Source organism: Temnothorax curvispinosus, unplaced genomic scaffold (genome assembly GCF_003070985.1).
Source record: "Temnothorax curvispinosus isolate PA1 unplaced genomic scaffold, ASM307098v1 QBEX01008653.1, whole genome shotgun sequence".
NCBI lineage: Eukaryota > Metazoa > Arthropoda > Insecta > Hymenoptera > Formicidae > Temnothorax > Temnothorax curvispinosus.
Genome location: NW_020218433.1, coordinates 161,871 through 177,368, shown reverse-complemented (window position 1 = coordinate 177,368; position 15,498 = coordinate 161,871). Strand labels below are relative to the sequence as shown.

At 40.5% G+C, this 15,498-nt stretch overlaps 1 protein-coding gene across 1 annotated transcript in view; it reads left to right on the top strand.

The window, feature by feature from the left end:
* Positions 1-8,028: 8,028 nt before the first annotated feature.
* Positions 8,029-15,498, top strand: part of LOC112458091 (serine/threonine-protein kinase SIK3-like) — a 139,763-nt gene continuing 132,293 nt past the window's right edge. Inside the window, exon 1 of the mRNA XM_025021527.1 lies at positions 8,029-8,173. Coding sequence (XP_024877295.1) covers positions 8,029-8,173 — 145 coding nt within the window. The remainder of the gene's footprint in view (positions 8,174-15,498) is intronic.

Genomic DNA, 15,498 nt, shown 5'->3' with positions numbered 1-15,498 from the left:
AAATTATGGATTAAGGCTAGAAGAGCGATTATTAAGATTAAAACCAGAATTAAGTTTTTAAAACATTCCTACTTTACTTGGTATAATTGTTCTTATTCCACCTGACGGCTCGCAGTGTCGTGCGATCTATCGTGATAACAACATGTCATGGACACTTTAATTTTTAACGTATTTTTAATTTAATTTTATATTGTTGACCACCTTCCGTTTTCCAGACTATTTGGTGAGTGTTTTGGATTAAAATGAGTTATTGCTCTTATTCTTTGTTTCATTAATTATGTTTGATCATTTATAGATAGCAATCATTTAGTTCTCATGGTTTTCCGACTTCCTAATCCGAAAACTTATGGTTATGATGGAGAATGGTTTATTGTACTGCTAAGGATGGCTCGAAGAAGAGCTGAAATGTCCGGAAACTTGTAATATGAAGATATATCTGTCTTTTGATATTACGCACTAATAACCGCGTCGACTCTCTTATTGCCAATTTTTCTTTCATGTACATTAAAATAATGTGTTTAGAATGTATTTGGTACACTTTATTAACCCGGCTAACAAGGAAAGGTACGGAAGTGTCCTCCTCTGATTTTGATGAGCTTTTAAAATGTTATTTTCTAGACAAAAATAAAGGACTTTATACGTGCCTATACGCATGTTTAGAAACTAAAACATCCCTTTGAAAAAAATCGGTTTTTCTCTTTTGGACCGAACATTTCCGAAACTATAAAAGATAAAAAAAAATTTTTTAAACAAAAGTTGGCTAGCTTGAAGAGTATTTTAAAACAATAATAACAAATTTTTTAATTTTAATTTTTTAATAATTTATAATTTAGGTTAGGTCCGTACGCTCACCAGACTTCAATTAGGCAATTAAAACTTTTTGTTCTGTACTTTGTGAGTACCCCTCTATCGATTAATATATGACTCATGACTATTCCTCGGGGTCCAAACTGGGCATAGTCCTTTAACACACATACGTATCAATATCTATATTAGTTTAGCTGCAAGTTTAAAGAAAATCTGTATCTTCATCATTTTTTACCTAACTACCTTAACATTGCATGGACACCGTGTTTTTGGAGTAATCACTCGGACATCCTGGGACTTTTAAGTCCAAAGGGTTTTTAAAAGTGTTTCTGTGTTACAAAGAAATCTATAAAAATTCATGTATTTGAGGTTTCAAAAAGTGATTTCTATATTCACATAGCCTGGAACTGTTGCAATTTTTTTTCCATTTCCGTGGGATATATCATAAATGAAAAATCGACTGTGCTTTAAAAGGCTCACGGTGTCTGCACAGTGTTAATATAGTGAATAACAGTTAATATAGCAAAAGCACGAGTAAAAGTCGAAAATCTTCATAGAAGAAATGCAATAAGGAATCAATTGAATGAAAATCATGCATTCCATTTTCCTAGACTTACAAGGCAACGTTTGGAACTGTCTCTCACCGATTTTGATGGGCTTTAGATATGTTGTAGAGTAACGAAAAATAACAGACACGTATTTTTTTATCAGTTTCTAAGCATGTTTAAAGGTTGAAATAACCCCTCAAGAGAAATTCTATAGGTATATTTGATTACGAGTGAATATCTCTGAAACTGTAAGGTATATGAAAACAAGATTTTAGACAAAAAGATTATGGTATTAAAAATATTCTTTATTAACTCGATTAACTGGCAACAATAGAAACAAGATTCACGACCCTTTTTAAGTGAAAATCTGTTATAAGTAGCTAAATAAAGACCTGACACCGCTAATAACGCACGACATAAATTTAGTAAAGATTGATGACAAAATAAGGAAAGTAAAAATAAAAAGAGAGCAATACCTAAATCGTCAAAACGAGTCGTCGGTAATGATTACAAGACATCTTTAAGGTCATAAGAATATTCCAGTACAGTCATAAACTAAAACCAAAATTGAAGCGGTTAAATGAGTTACAAATATAAATTAAAGAACTACCACAGATTATATACGTAATGAAGATAGAGCTTACATGTCTTGTGTGTCAAAGTTAAAAAATTTGGTAACTGTCTAGATTAAAAGGGCGATCTTACCGATTTCAAAGACCTTGACATATTGTCAAAGACATGGCTCTGACAAACGAATCTTGCAAAAGTTTTAGCCGTCACTCGTTGTTTATTAAAAAGTTATGAAAAAAATAGTTTAAGAAATATAATGGTTTTGTCAGTAAGGGAAGTAATTTGCTGATATGTGTGTATAGGCAGTATACATGTAAGCGGGGGAAGGGCTACCGCCCCTCTTATAATCACTATCGACTTGTTTCGACGATTTAGGTATTGTTCTCTTTTTATTTTTACTTTCATTGTTTTATGTCATTAATCTTTATTAAAGGACCCCGCTCAATTTATATGTAGAAAAAAAGTTTTGTAGTCAATTTTTTGAATTTTTAATATGTTGTAGTACTTGTGTTCCTGATGAAAAGTTTCAAATTTCATCAACTTTCTATGATTAGTTTCTGAGTTATTAGCATTTGAAAGTGACATTTACAAGATTTTCCGTACATTTGTCTACACAAAGGACCCCGGAACGGTCATGGGGGGTTTTGGCTCCCAGTCAAATTTAACAATAATGTAGGATAATGTATGCATGTTCATAACATGCTGATAAAAAGTGTCCATAGGCACCAAGCTTAAAAATGGACAGTTTCCGAGATATAAGGCATTAAAGAGTGGAAAAATGAGGGTTTCAGGTTTCAGCTAATGGCAGTTTGCAACAAGCTGAATGCCATGCTTTCACTAAAACATTTACTTGATTGCTGGATGAATTATACTTATGCACAGTATGCGTGTTCACATAGTCAAGTCAATGATCAAACCATACGTAATATAATGTCATTGCATCGAATGACACGTATGCAACATATATAGCAAGCAAGAATCATTTACTTCAGTGTGTACGCCGCCAGCCATCCCCACCACCGATGTTGCCGTGCTGCCCGGTCTTCCGAATGGCATCCCTGATTATAACTGTAATTCACAAGTCGGTTTAGTAGTATTATATTGTACTTTTCATACATTGCAAAAATTAACATTAAATAAATAAATGATTCTTGCTTGCTATATATGTTGCATACATGTCATTGCATCGATGCAATGACATTATGTTACGTATGGTTTGATCATTGACTTGACTATGTGAACACGCATACTGTGCATAAGTATAATTCATCCAGCAATCAAGTAAATGTTTTAGTGAAAGCATGGCATTCAGTCTGTTGCAAACTGCCATTAGCTGAAACCTGAAACCCTCATTTTTCCACTCTTTAATGTCTTATATCTCGGAAACTGTCCATTTTTGGGCTTGGTGCCTATGGACACTTTTTATCAGCATGTTATGAACTGCATTATCTTACATTATTGTTAAATTTGACTGAGAGCCAAAACTCCCCATGACCGTTGCGGGGTCCTTTGCACTTAATATAGCGAATAACAGTTAATATAGTAAAAACGCGAATAAAAGTCGCAAATTTTTATAGAAGAAATGCAGTATGGAATCAATTGAATGAAAATTATGCACCCCATTTTCTTAGACTTACAAGAAAACGTTTGGAACTCACCGGTTTTTCACTGGTTTTGATGGATTTTGGGTATACTGTTGTAGAGTGGAGAAAAATAACAGATACGTATTGTCCCTCATTGATTTTGATGAGCTTTGGATATGTTATAGAGTAGCGAAAAATAACACTTTTTTTTTTATTGGCTTCGAAGCATGTTTAAAGGTTGAAACAATCCCTCAAAAGAAATTCCATGTATTTGATTACGAGTGAATATCTCTGAAACCGTGCGGTGCATGAAAAAATATTTTAGACAAAAGGTTACGGTATTAAGTGATCTTTGCAATTGTGTATCTAGATTTTTTTTAAAGTTATATTTTTGCAAAAGTAACACTAAAGAGTGAACGTTACTTTCAGATGCCTATAACTCAGAAAGTAATCAGAATTGATGAAATTTAACACTTTTTTAGGGACACAAGTACTACAACGTATTAAAAACTTTTTAAAATTAATTTAAAAAAAATTTTTTTTTAGGAATGACGATTATTTGTTTATCCGGATATCCGAATATCCGAGATAAAAATATATAGTAATTATGCATAAAAAGACCCTACTCGCCAATGACCTTGACCTTGACATGTTGTCAAGGTCATGACCCTGAAAAAAGTGGCGGTCACGATCCGTTTAAAAGTTACGAAGCATTAAAGTTTTCGCTTTGCAAAATCAATTGTATATCGCCACAAATATTCACACAGATGATCGACTAACTTATTTTGTTTAATACCACCTCTACTTGAACGAGCTCGTAAAGCACGCCACAAACCCATGTGACATCTCGTCTTGCGTGAAAAGTGTATGCGTGGAGGCCGTAGGTTTCGCCCCCTTTTTTTGTTATTGCGGAGGAAATCTTCGACTACTGGGATCCCAGGCCCGCAAAGAGCCTGGTTTGCCCAATAACCCCTGAAGGGGAAGACCCCCTCGCCTCCGGGGAGAGGTCGAGGGGAGTGTGGGATTCTACGCGTGCCGCCAAAGTTAGGCGCAGCTTACCCACTAAAACCCCCGCGAGTGGCCCGTTCTGGTGTTGTGGCGAGTGCCCCGGGGACGAACTTAATCATAACTTTCGGGACACCCGCCGCCCTGCCCTGACTGCGCACCTTCTCTCCCCCGAGGGTCGAAACCTCCGGGAGTTCCCTATAATGGGAATAATCTACTGCGGCGGAGAGTGGCCACCATCTCTCCCCGCCGCGCCTCTTCTGGTGTTGGTGGAGGCTGGACCAGGACCCGAGAGTCCCCGCTCAGATCTTGACCCCCACCGCCCGCGAGAGAGCAGGGTACGAGACGGAACCCCTCCCCATTGGGGGGGGGGGGGGGGAACTCGCTCACCATTTCTCTCTCGCGGGCCGCGAAGTGGCGCTTAACGTGTCAGCAAACCCTCTGGCTAGCCTAGCCAAGAGGGTTGCTTACAACGATGGCTCGTCCATCGTCGGATGGACGATTGTGCCGGCCCCGAGCGGCTATAGAGCGGCTAGATGAATCTCACCGCTCAGGGCTGCCCCTTTTTGTTCCGAACCCTTTCCCCCGCGAAGGGGGAGAGAGAGAGTAGGGGGAGGGTATATGCACGGGAGGGGAACAGGTTCTCCTCCCCTTTCTTTCTTATTATTGTCACCCCGCGTCCTTAAGCTGCTGGGGCGCAGGATCTGGGGGCATCCGCCTTCGCCGGCGAGGAGGTGGTCCTCGCGGGTGCACGAAGATCCCCCCCGTCTGCGTCGGTCTGATCCAGCGCGGGTCGTTCTCTGCGCCGAATTCTCTCGGCCTCTTCTTTGGCGGCCATGACCGCATTGCAAAACTTGGTCATGGCCTGCCATTTCTCTTCCCCCTCGACCATCACTGTTACTACGATCGGGAAGGAGAGGACACATCCTACACTGGCGCGCAGGACTCGGCGCTCTTCTGCCCACGCTGGACAATGTGCCAGCATGTGCTGCGTCGAGTTCATGTCATCACCGCAGTGATGCGACACAGGTACTCACCAAAACACCCGTGCCCGGTCAGCACCTGTGTCAAATGGAACGTGAGTCCCCGCTTGCTCGCCCAATCTTCCAGATTGGGGCCCCGTATAGGGCCACCGAATGTACCACGTAAAGCCGGCGAACGCCGTTGCTCGCCCTTCTTAGGTTGGGCATTAGCCTGCATAGGCTGTTAGTCACAACCTTGACCGTGGGAGTCAGCCGAGCAACGTGCTCGCCGAACTTTAGTTCAACCAGAGACCCAACAGTTTCAGCCGGGTTCCTATGGGGACGCGGACTCCGTTCATCATCAAGAACTTATCGGGTGGCTTCCCCCTTGAGCGGTCGTGAAAGAAAACCGCTTAAATTTACTGGGGAGCTATCCGTAGCCTGAGGTTCTTGATGGCACGCACCCCTGCGGGGGACTCCACTATTCTCAAACTAGACACATAGTGTGCCTTCAAAGTACATGCGTGGGCTTTCCACGCGTGAAAAGTTGTAAATATTTTTCAAACTTTTTTTGTTAATAACTTTTCAATAAAAAACGACCGCCGGCTAAAACCTTCTGAAGGTCGCTCAGGAGGGTGACCTTTTTTTTATAACGGAGGGAGAATCCACACGGATATCCCCTCCCCCGGGATGGGGAGGGCGGTTATGTGGGACTTTAACCCACTAAAAACCCCCTCGAATGTCCCTTATGGCGCTTTTTTGGGGAGGCCCCGGGAATCACAAGTATACCTTCCGTGAGCTTCCCCACGCCTAGCCCTGCCGGGCTTGAACTAACTCGTGACGGGTGAGGGGACACTATCCCCATCCGTCACCCTCCCTTCGAGGGTTGCTTTCGCAGCGGGCAAGCAGCTGTCCCCGACTGCTCACCCATCAGGAGGGTGACCTTGACAACATATGTCAAGATCATTAGTGAGTGGAGTCTTTTTATGCATAATTACCAAATATATAAATAGAAAGATCCGAGATAAAATATTTGATTCAAGTGAAAATTTGGATATCTGGCTCTTGTGTGGATCCAGATCTTCTTCGGATTCAGTTTTTGTTCGGATCCGAATCTTGTTCGGATCCGGATCTTGTTCTTATTGAATTGTTTGATGCTGTCTAGATTTCTAATTCAATTATTTGATCGTTAACCAGATCTCGGATTCAAATCTTATAAAGGGGAGTTACCACAAATCATAAATCTTAAACACGAGTTATCATGGAGATTGTCATCATTATTGTATTCATAATAATTATTATACTAAAACATAGAAATAATTCAGCTTGAACTAAATTTTAACTGCTGCTTATTTAATAAGTTTTTATTTCGCAATTTATTTATTGATTATTGAATAGCTGAAGAAAGAATTATAGAGTACAGTTCAAATAAGTTTTTATTTCTCAACGAAAACATAACATACAAAGTTAAATGTAGTGCTTAAAAATAAACATGTTTTAAAGTTTTAAATAAATATCACAAAATTACGTTATCTAACTCAACCTAAGTGATATGTATAAATCCAAAATTCAATCTAAGTGGTAGTAGAATTTCCCCTTAACAAAATTATTATACAAACGTGTTATCTAACTCAATTCAAGTGACATGTATTTAAAAAAAAGATGTGAAATCTTTAAATTGCGCCAATTGCAAAGAAAATATATATATTATTTTGAAAAATAATTGTTGCGCAACTACTTTTAAAAAATAAAACCTAAGTGGTACATATCTTGGTCTTTGTGTTCTCATTCAAAAGTCTTCTTATTCCAACCTAAGTGGTAGTAGCTTTAATTCTCCTTAACGAAATTATAACGTTACAAAGAATTATTTTAATCACAAAGAATTAAAGAGGTAACAGTACAGAATAAAAATATTTAATTAAAATAAAATAAATAAATTTTTCTTGTAAAAAACTTGGTGAACGCGACTTTCAAATGCTTATATGTAATTTAGAAACTATAATCATAGAAAATTGAAACTTTTCATTAGTGATACAAGTACTACACATATTAAAATTTTTTTTAAATGTTTTTTTTTTATATAAATCGTTCGGGGTTCTTTCTTTGTAGTTAGTCTGAAACATGTAACTGATTAATTAAAAATTATATATGCTATGCCCAAACTCTCTCTTAAGGAACTCTCTTTAAAGAGTTGCTCAAGTCAAGAAGGATCGAGGCCATAAACCAAAGGTATCTTAAGTTTCATGATCTGTGCTAGCCACAATTAAATTTTGCCCCACCGCGATAAACGGTGATCGTGGATCAGTCACATAAAAATGATCGTTCTCATTGCTTTTGTATTATTTGCATATGCATTTGACACAAAACATTGATTTTGTTCATAATTTTTGATATAATACGTGCAAAAGATACACAGAACCTCCTCCAGGGAGATATGCGTCGGGAGCTTAGAAGTAACTTGCACGTCTGTACCTTTTTAAATTCAAAAAGGACATTCTGGATTATTAATGCACCTTATCGTACTTATGTCATTATAACTGCAAAATATATAAAATGCAATATATAATATTTCAGAGTCTTGGCGTTGTCTTGTACGTATTAGTTTGCGGTGCTCTACCATTTGATGGACCTACAATGCAGTTGTTACGATCTGTGGTTGTCTCAGGGAAATTCAGAATACCATTTTTTATGTCTGCAGGTAGATATATATATATATATATATACATATATATATAAGGTAATTATTTAATAGGCAATACTTGATTATTTACTATTATTTAGTAACTTATAAGAAAAGGTCACAATTAAATTAACCAAATATCGATTTTAACTTTATCTTTTCGAAATATACAGAAAGATAAATCGATATGTATTCGGGTATTTTATCCAACAAGTTCTAATAATCAAGATTTTAATCTTTATAATTTCACGCGTTCTATAATTTGTGATATATATATATATATAAGTTTTAACAGAAAGATCATGATATCCATAAAAGCATTGATCAGCATAGCAAGGAAGATGCAGCAAAAAAATGAGTTTTATAGTTCGATTTTATTGATTTGTTTTTGTTTTTTTTAAATTTAATTTTTTGAATTTATATATTATATAAATAAAATAAAAAATATAAATAAAATTTATGTTGCCTGAGAAAGATGTTGAAACTATTGTTAACCGGTTATTGCGATAAATATTGCCACATGCCTCAGTAGTCGAATTGGTAGGACACGGAATGAGGGAGGTTCCAGGTTCGAATGGCTGAGGTAATATTTTTCACAATAAATTCTTTTTGATAGTTAAATCGAATTGATTTAATTACGGGGAGGGAGATTTTACTAAGGGAGACCGGGGCTAGTTGGTACATGGGGCAAGCATACGATAATTATTGTAAAAGTTACAAAAGATAATATTGCGTAAAAAATATAGTATTTCCGCAAAAATATTGCGATAATATTTCAATTAGTTATTTTAGGCTGAGTAGCGTATTTTTACAAACAGAAAATATTTTTAGTTTTGTACAGCCGAAAGTAAAATAAATCAGTGATATATTAAATGTTATAGGTACTTATAAATCTGGTCATCATATCATAATTTTAACTGTGTCTTTAAAATTTTTACTTTAAACGTAATAACTTCTAGTTATGTTAACGTCTTAAAACATTTTTTGTTTAAACAATAAATCAATCTAAACTATCTAAATATGGCAGATCGGGGTAGATTGTTACAGCTTTCTACTTATAATTTCGACCATCTCCGTCAATGTAACATATAACCTTGGTATAACAACGGCAGATATTTTAATCTTATGTAAGATTTCACCGTTAATGTCTCTTATTACGTATCAGAACCAGTCAATACAGAACATCAGTTACATTATATCTATATCATAATTTTGCACTTAACGGTGAAATGTCATATGACACATGTTGTTACATGTTATTTCTCTTTATTAAATATATTACCTATACTTTAAAAACTGGATCTTTCACAACTTAATCCGGTACTGTAACAATTTACTCCATATATCTAATTATTACAAATGTCGTCTTCTTATAATTGTTATTGGTGTAACTAAATTAATTATACTATTAAGTTAAAAGAAATTTTTTATGTTGTATAAGCATGCGGCTATTGAAAAATTCTTTCGCGACTTGTATTTCACTTATTAGTTACATGTAAAAAAATTTTTTTAAAAAGTGTATTAACTAGCCCCTGTCTCCCCTACTCCAACGGGAACTGTGTTGTAAATATGAAAAATCTAGTCTGGCTAAGATCCAAGCTCGGATCGTAAATGGGTTTAATCTAATTTGATTGCATTTTTTATATAAGTCTCTTATGAAAGTTAGATTAGAGTCAAGTATTTCTGTCAAGTGTTGTCTTAATCAAAGGCGTGGTTAAATTTGGTAATATGTTCGGAGATTACAGAATGCTTAAATGGGTTTGTCTTAATTTTGTTTTTGTGTTCATTAAGTCTAGTTGTTTTTTGTCTGTCTTGTATATGAGATATTACAGTCTTTACACGATATCTTATTGATTACGTTATTGTTTAAAATTATTGGATTTGTAGATTTATGTACCTTAACAAACTTGCTGAGATTATTACGACAACTATACTCTACCATGTGCTCGTCACCGTTTAACAAATGGGCTTTTCCTGTTTTTAATAAACTAAGGACAATGAATTTTTTATTATTTGACGCTGTGTTATCTCTAGTCTGATTCTTCGATTTAACTTCTTGTGTATGTTTAATGTTACTGTTGAATAAACATTAAAATCTCAAATTAATTTTTTTGAAGATTAATTTAATTAAGAAAATAATTCAATAAAATATTAGTAACTATTTCCAAGTTTTTTTTAATGAAACATGGAGTGAGACAATAAGATAGCTCTTGTCAACTAAGCTAAAGATCTATTGGGTGTCTATTGGATGATCAGAAAGACATGAAAAGTATCTGCCTAGTAACTAGTTAATTAATTAAAAGTTAAATAAAAAAGTCAAAAAGTTAATAACTTAGCTTAGTTAATTTAAAATGAGTTAATTTTTAACTTTAACTACTTTTTTTTTAACACAAAGTTAAACTTATTAACTTTTTTCCCAAGTTGAAAATTTTTTTTAACCTTTTTAGCACATGTAGAGCAATTGTTTAGTGCAGATGGCTTACTATTTGATGATTTATGAGGCAAATCAATCGATCGTTATTTTGAGATAACGCATTAAAAGGGATATTGTTTGACTTACCTTAAGAAGAAAAGGTTCTGTAAACATATGCTCTAAACTGCTTCGTTTTCAAATACAGGATGTCAAAGACGCACGCCCCTGGTGAATGTAAAAATGTTTTATTGGTATTGGAAAATAGTTTTTAATACCACATGTACGCATACCAAATAATGAATAAAATATCTTTAAACGTTTTTCAAATTTTCGAAAGGACTATACAAAAAGTAGACCCAAATGGGAAACTCATCGCAGTTCGACGAAATTTGGCAGGAACATTTATATTGACTTTAGAATCCGCCGGAGAGAGAGAATTTTTGTTTTGACACTCGTCTGGAATGGAAGTGGTGAAACGTGCAAAAAACTAAAAAGACGATAAGTTTGATTGTAAACAGCACCAGTGTGAAAGGTAAAAAATCAACTGTTTTGCCATTCGGCAACAATAGTAAAGTGGAGGACATTTGCCATTATATACAGTATGTCTCATTTTAAATGCTCCAGGCAAATATCTCGAATATGGAAGATATGGAAAAACAAAAGTTTTAGACAAAAGTTGTAGAATATTAAGGAAAACAAATAATGGTAAAATTATTTTTAAAAAAGACATGTAGTTGCATATTAGAAATTACATAATTTTTTTGCAAAGCAACAATGTGTTTTCTTTATACCAATTGATTTATCTTATTATTGTGTACATAAAAGTCTTAAGGTACAGTTATCAAAAAATGAATAGTTTACGAGATATTTTATACTTTATGTCAAAATGTGCCAGAATAAAATATGAAATATCCTGTAAACTATTAATTTTTTTATAACTCTACCTTAATACTTTTATATGTAGAATAATTAAAGCAGAAACACAATACAAAGGCACAAGCAATAGGAATAAGAAATAGCAACAGAATGTAGATTTTCAACCTATCAGAAGCCGTGTATCAATGCATTTTGTTCCTATTTTCTGTTTCTATTACCTGTGTCTTTGTATTGTGTTTCAGCCCTTAAAAGAATCATATTATGTAAAAAAAACATACAGTTCTATTTTAAAAAATGATGATGATTTTTAGGTGACTTAAAAAAATCGATTTTTTTTTCAAAAATTGGTCAATTTTAAAAAAAAATGTATCAATATTTGTACCCCTTTATATTCTGCAACTTTTGTTTAAAACGTTTTTTCATATCTTCCATATTTTTTTAGATACTTGCCTGGGGCATTTAAAATGGGACATCCTGTATATGTGACGAATGCCTCTTCGTCTAGAATGGAAGTCTTTACTTTATTATTGTTGCCGAATAGCAGGAAAGTTGATTTTTTTACCTTTTCACGCTGGTGCTGTTCACAATTACACTTATCGTCTTTCTCGCCATTCTTTTTGCGCGTTTTATCACTTTCGTTTCAGACAAGTGTCAACAAAAATTCTTTCTCCGACATGATTCTGAAGCTTCTTTTTTTTTATAACGGTGGGGAAATCTTCATAGGATACCCCCGTCTCCCGGGGGAGAGGACGGGCGGTTATGTCGGACTTCTACCGACTAAAACCCCACCGGGTGTCCATCTCTGCGCACTTGGTGGAGGGGCAGCGAGAACTAACTATATCCTTCCGCTACCCCTCCTGCGCTTGCCTCTCGGTGCCCCTTCGTCGGTAAGGGGCACCTGCCCCCGTCTTGACTTGACGGGGACTTGCTCCTCTATCGTGGCCAAGGTGGGACACCACTACCTCGGCCACCCCTTTTATGTGGGGAGGTTATGCCGACCCACTGTGTACTCCCGCCCGCGGGCTGACCCTCCCCGCGCCTTTCCACACCCCAACCCGATTGGTTGACGTGGGGAGAGGCGTAAACTTTGTTTTGATGCGTACTCGGGACCGAATAAATCACCCAGCACACGTCGGGCATTGCGAGGCAACTAATCTGCCTTTGCCCTTCAGTCATGAACCGACTTACCCTCTCTTGGGGTAGAGGACTTTACTCTGTCCCCTCCCCCGTTGGCGGTTATCCTACGTCCACCCATTGCTGGGTGGAGGCAGGGTATTGGCGCCTTCCCAGAAGGAAGGGAGCCCACGCGGTCTCCTAAAGGCGCCTCTTCGGCTCTCGTTTTCGGGGTGATTTGGGTCCGGACGTTCTCCGCGCCAGACCCTTTCCGCCTCTTCCTTCTGCGCCATAACTTGGCCGCAGAAGAAGGCTACGGTCGACCAATTCTCCTCGCTTTTGACCATCGCTGCCACTATGGCCGAGAGCGAGAGATCCTCCCCGAGGCGATTTCTGAGGACTCGGCGCTCCTCTGCCCACGCCGGACAGTACTGCAACGTGTGTTGCGCCGAGTCCAGGACCGCGTTGCAGTGGTGGCACTGCGTGGTCCACTCCTTATTGATCCGACACAGGACTTCCCCAAAGCATTCATGCCCGGTGAGCACCTGCGTCAGATCGTATGACAGTTTCCTCCTGCCCTCCAGTCCCGCAGGCAGGGTCGGACGGCCTCGACGACTCTCCTCTCAGCCAGAGTGGGATTGTCGAGGTATCTCTCCCACTCTTTCATAAGAGTTGTCTGTGCCTGGAGCCTAACCGCCCTGCGGACCCTGTCCGTCATCACTACTTCCATCCTTTGGAGCTCGCGTGTCCTGCGGTAAACTTCCGCGTGCGCGTTTATTACAAGCTCCGCGTTGCCGCTGCGTGGGAGACGATCCTGTAGACCCGTGACACCCTGATGGCCACCACGCGTTGCGCGCGACGCATTTGCATTTTGAAGCGTTCGGAGGCCATCAGTTTCGGAGCCCAGACTGTGGCCCCGTATAGTGCCACGGCGTTGACCGTCCCCGCGTATAGTCGGCGGACACGGCTACTCACCCCTCCCAGATTTGGCAACAGCCTGCAAAGGAGCTCCAGACGCCGTCCAACCAGAGATCCAGATGTTTCAGGTGAGCCTCTATAAGAACGCGGACCCCCTCTATTGTCAGGAATAGGCCGGGTGGCGCTCTGACGCCCCTCCCGTGGAAGAAGATCATGATTCTTTTTTTTTTGTTACGCGGGGGAAATCTTTAACTACTGGGATCCCAGGCCCGTAAAGAGCCTGGTTTACTCAATAGCTTCCGAAGGGGAAGACCCCCTCGCCTCCGGGGAGAGGACGACGGGAGTGTGGGATTCTACGCGCGCATACCGTCCCGGAGGACGATACACGCGCGCAGCCTACCCACTAAAACCCCCGCGAGTGGCCCGCTCTGGCGTTGTGTTGGGTGCCCCGGGAACGAACTTAATCGTGACTTCCGGGGAACTCACCGCCCTGCACCGTTGACGCACCTTTCCCACCCCCCAAGGGTCATGATCTCCTGGGGGAGGGGGGGTTGCCAGTGATGGGAAGAAACTTGTTGCGGCGGGGAGTGCTTACCATCTTTCCCCACCGCGCCCCCTTAGGTATTGGTGGGGGCGGGGTCAAAGCTCAAGAACACCCGCTTGAGCCCCGGCCCCCACTGTCCGTGAGAAAGCAGGACACGAGACGGAACCCCCGGTGGAGGGGAAACTCGCTAACCATCCCTCCCTCACGGACCAAGATCTGGCACTATTGTGTCCGCAGTTCTCTGGTTAGACCAGAGGCTGTCTCTAGCTTGGGCTCGCCTATCGTCGGTTAGGCGATTCCCGGTTCTGGGGTGTGACGTAGTCCCATCACTCAGAGCCACTCCTCTCCGCTCCGATTTTCTCTCCCCAAGAGGGGGAAGAGAGAGAGTAGGGGAGACGGTATACACATAGGGAGGAGAATGCGTTCTCCTCCCTCCGCCTTTTATTATCTGTGTTATCCCACGCCCATGGATTGTCGGGGCGCGGGATGGGGGGGCCCCCGCCTACGCCCGCGAGGAGGCAATCCTCGCGGCCGCAGGAAGACCTCCCCCGTCCACGTTGTCCACCTGATCTGGCGCGGGTCGTTCTCCGCGCCGGATTTTCTCAGCTTCCTCCTTGGTGGCCATGACTGTTTCGCAGAACTTAGCCATGACCCTCCACTTCTCTTTCCCCCCGACCATCGCTGCCACTATGGCCGGGAGAGAGAGATCCCGCCTTACGCTGGCGCGGAGGACTCGGCGCTCTGCCGCCCACGCTGGACAGTATGCCAGCGTGTGCTGCGCCGAGTCCATGTCATCACCACAGTGGTGGCACTGTGTGGTGCTTTCCTTTCCTATTCGACACAGGTACTCATCGAAGCAGCCGTGCCCGGTGAGCACCTGTGTCATGTGGAACGTGAGTTCACGTCCCTGCCTACTTGCCCATTGATCTAGGCATGGCCGGACGGCTTCGACGACCCTCCTGCCCGACAATGCGGGGTTGTCGAGATATTTTCGCCACTTGGCGAGGAGGGCCGTCGCGGCCTCTTGGTACACCGCCGCGCGGACTCTGCCCGTGATGACTACTCCCATCCTCTGGAGCTCCCGCGTACGCCAGAACACATAGGCGTACTTGTCCGCAACGAGCTCCATCAGCGGGAGCCCGGACAGGGTCAGATCATGATTCTGAAGCTTTTTTTTATTACGATGGGGAAATCTTCCTAGGATACCCCCTCTCCCCGGGGGAGGGAGAGGGCAGTTATGTCGGACTCCATGTGCAGGCACAAGTTCCCGCACATGGCCTACCGACTAAAACCCCACCAGGTGTCCTTCTCTGCGCCTAGCTGCGGAGGTGGCGAGAACTAACTATTTCCTTTCGCCACTTCCCCGGCGCTACACAGCTGGTGCCCTTCTCGTCGGAGAGTCCCTACCATGATTCTGAAGCTAATATTAGTGCGAGAGCCCACCGCAAAAATTTGGGTCCATCGCTTTTATGGATAAAT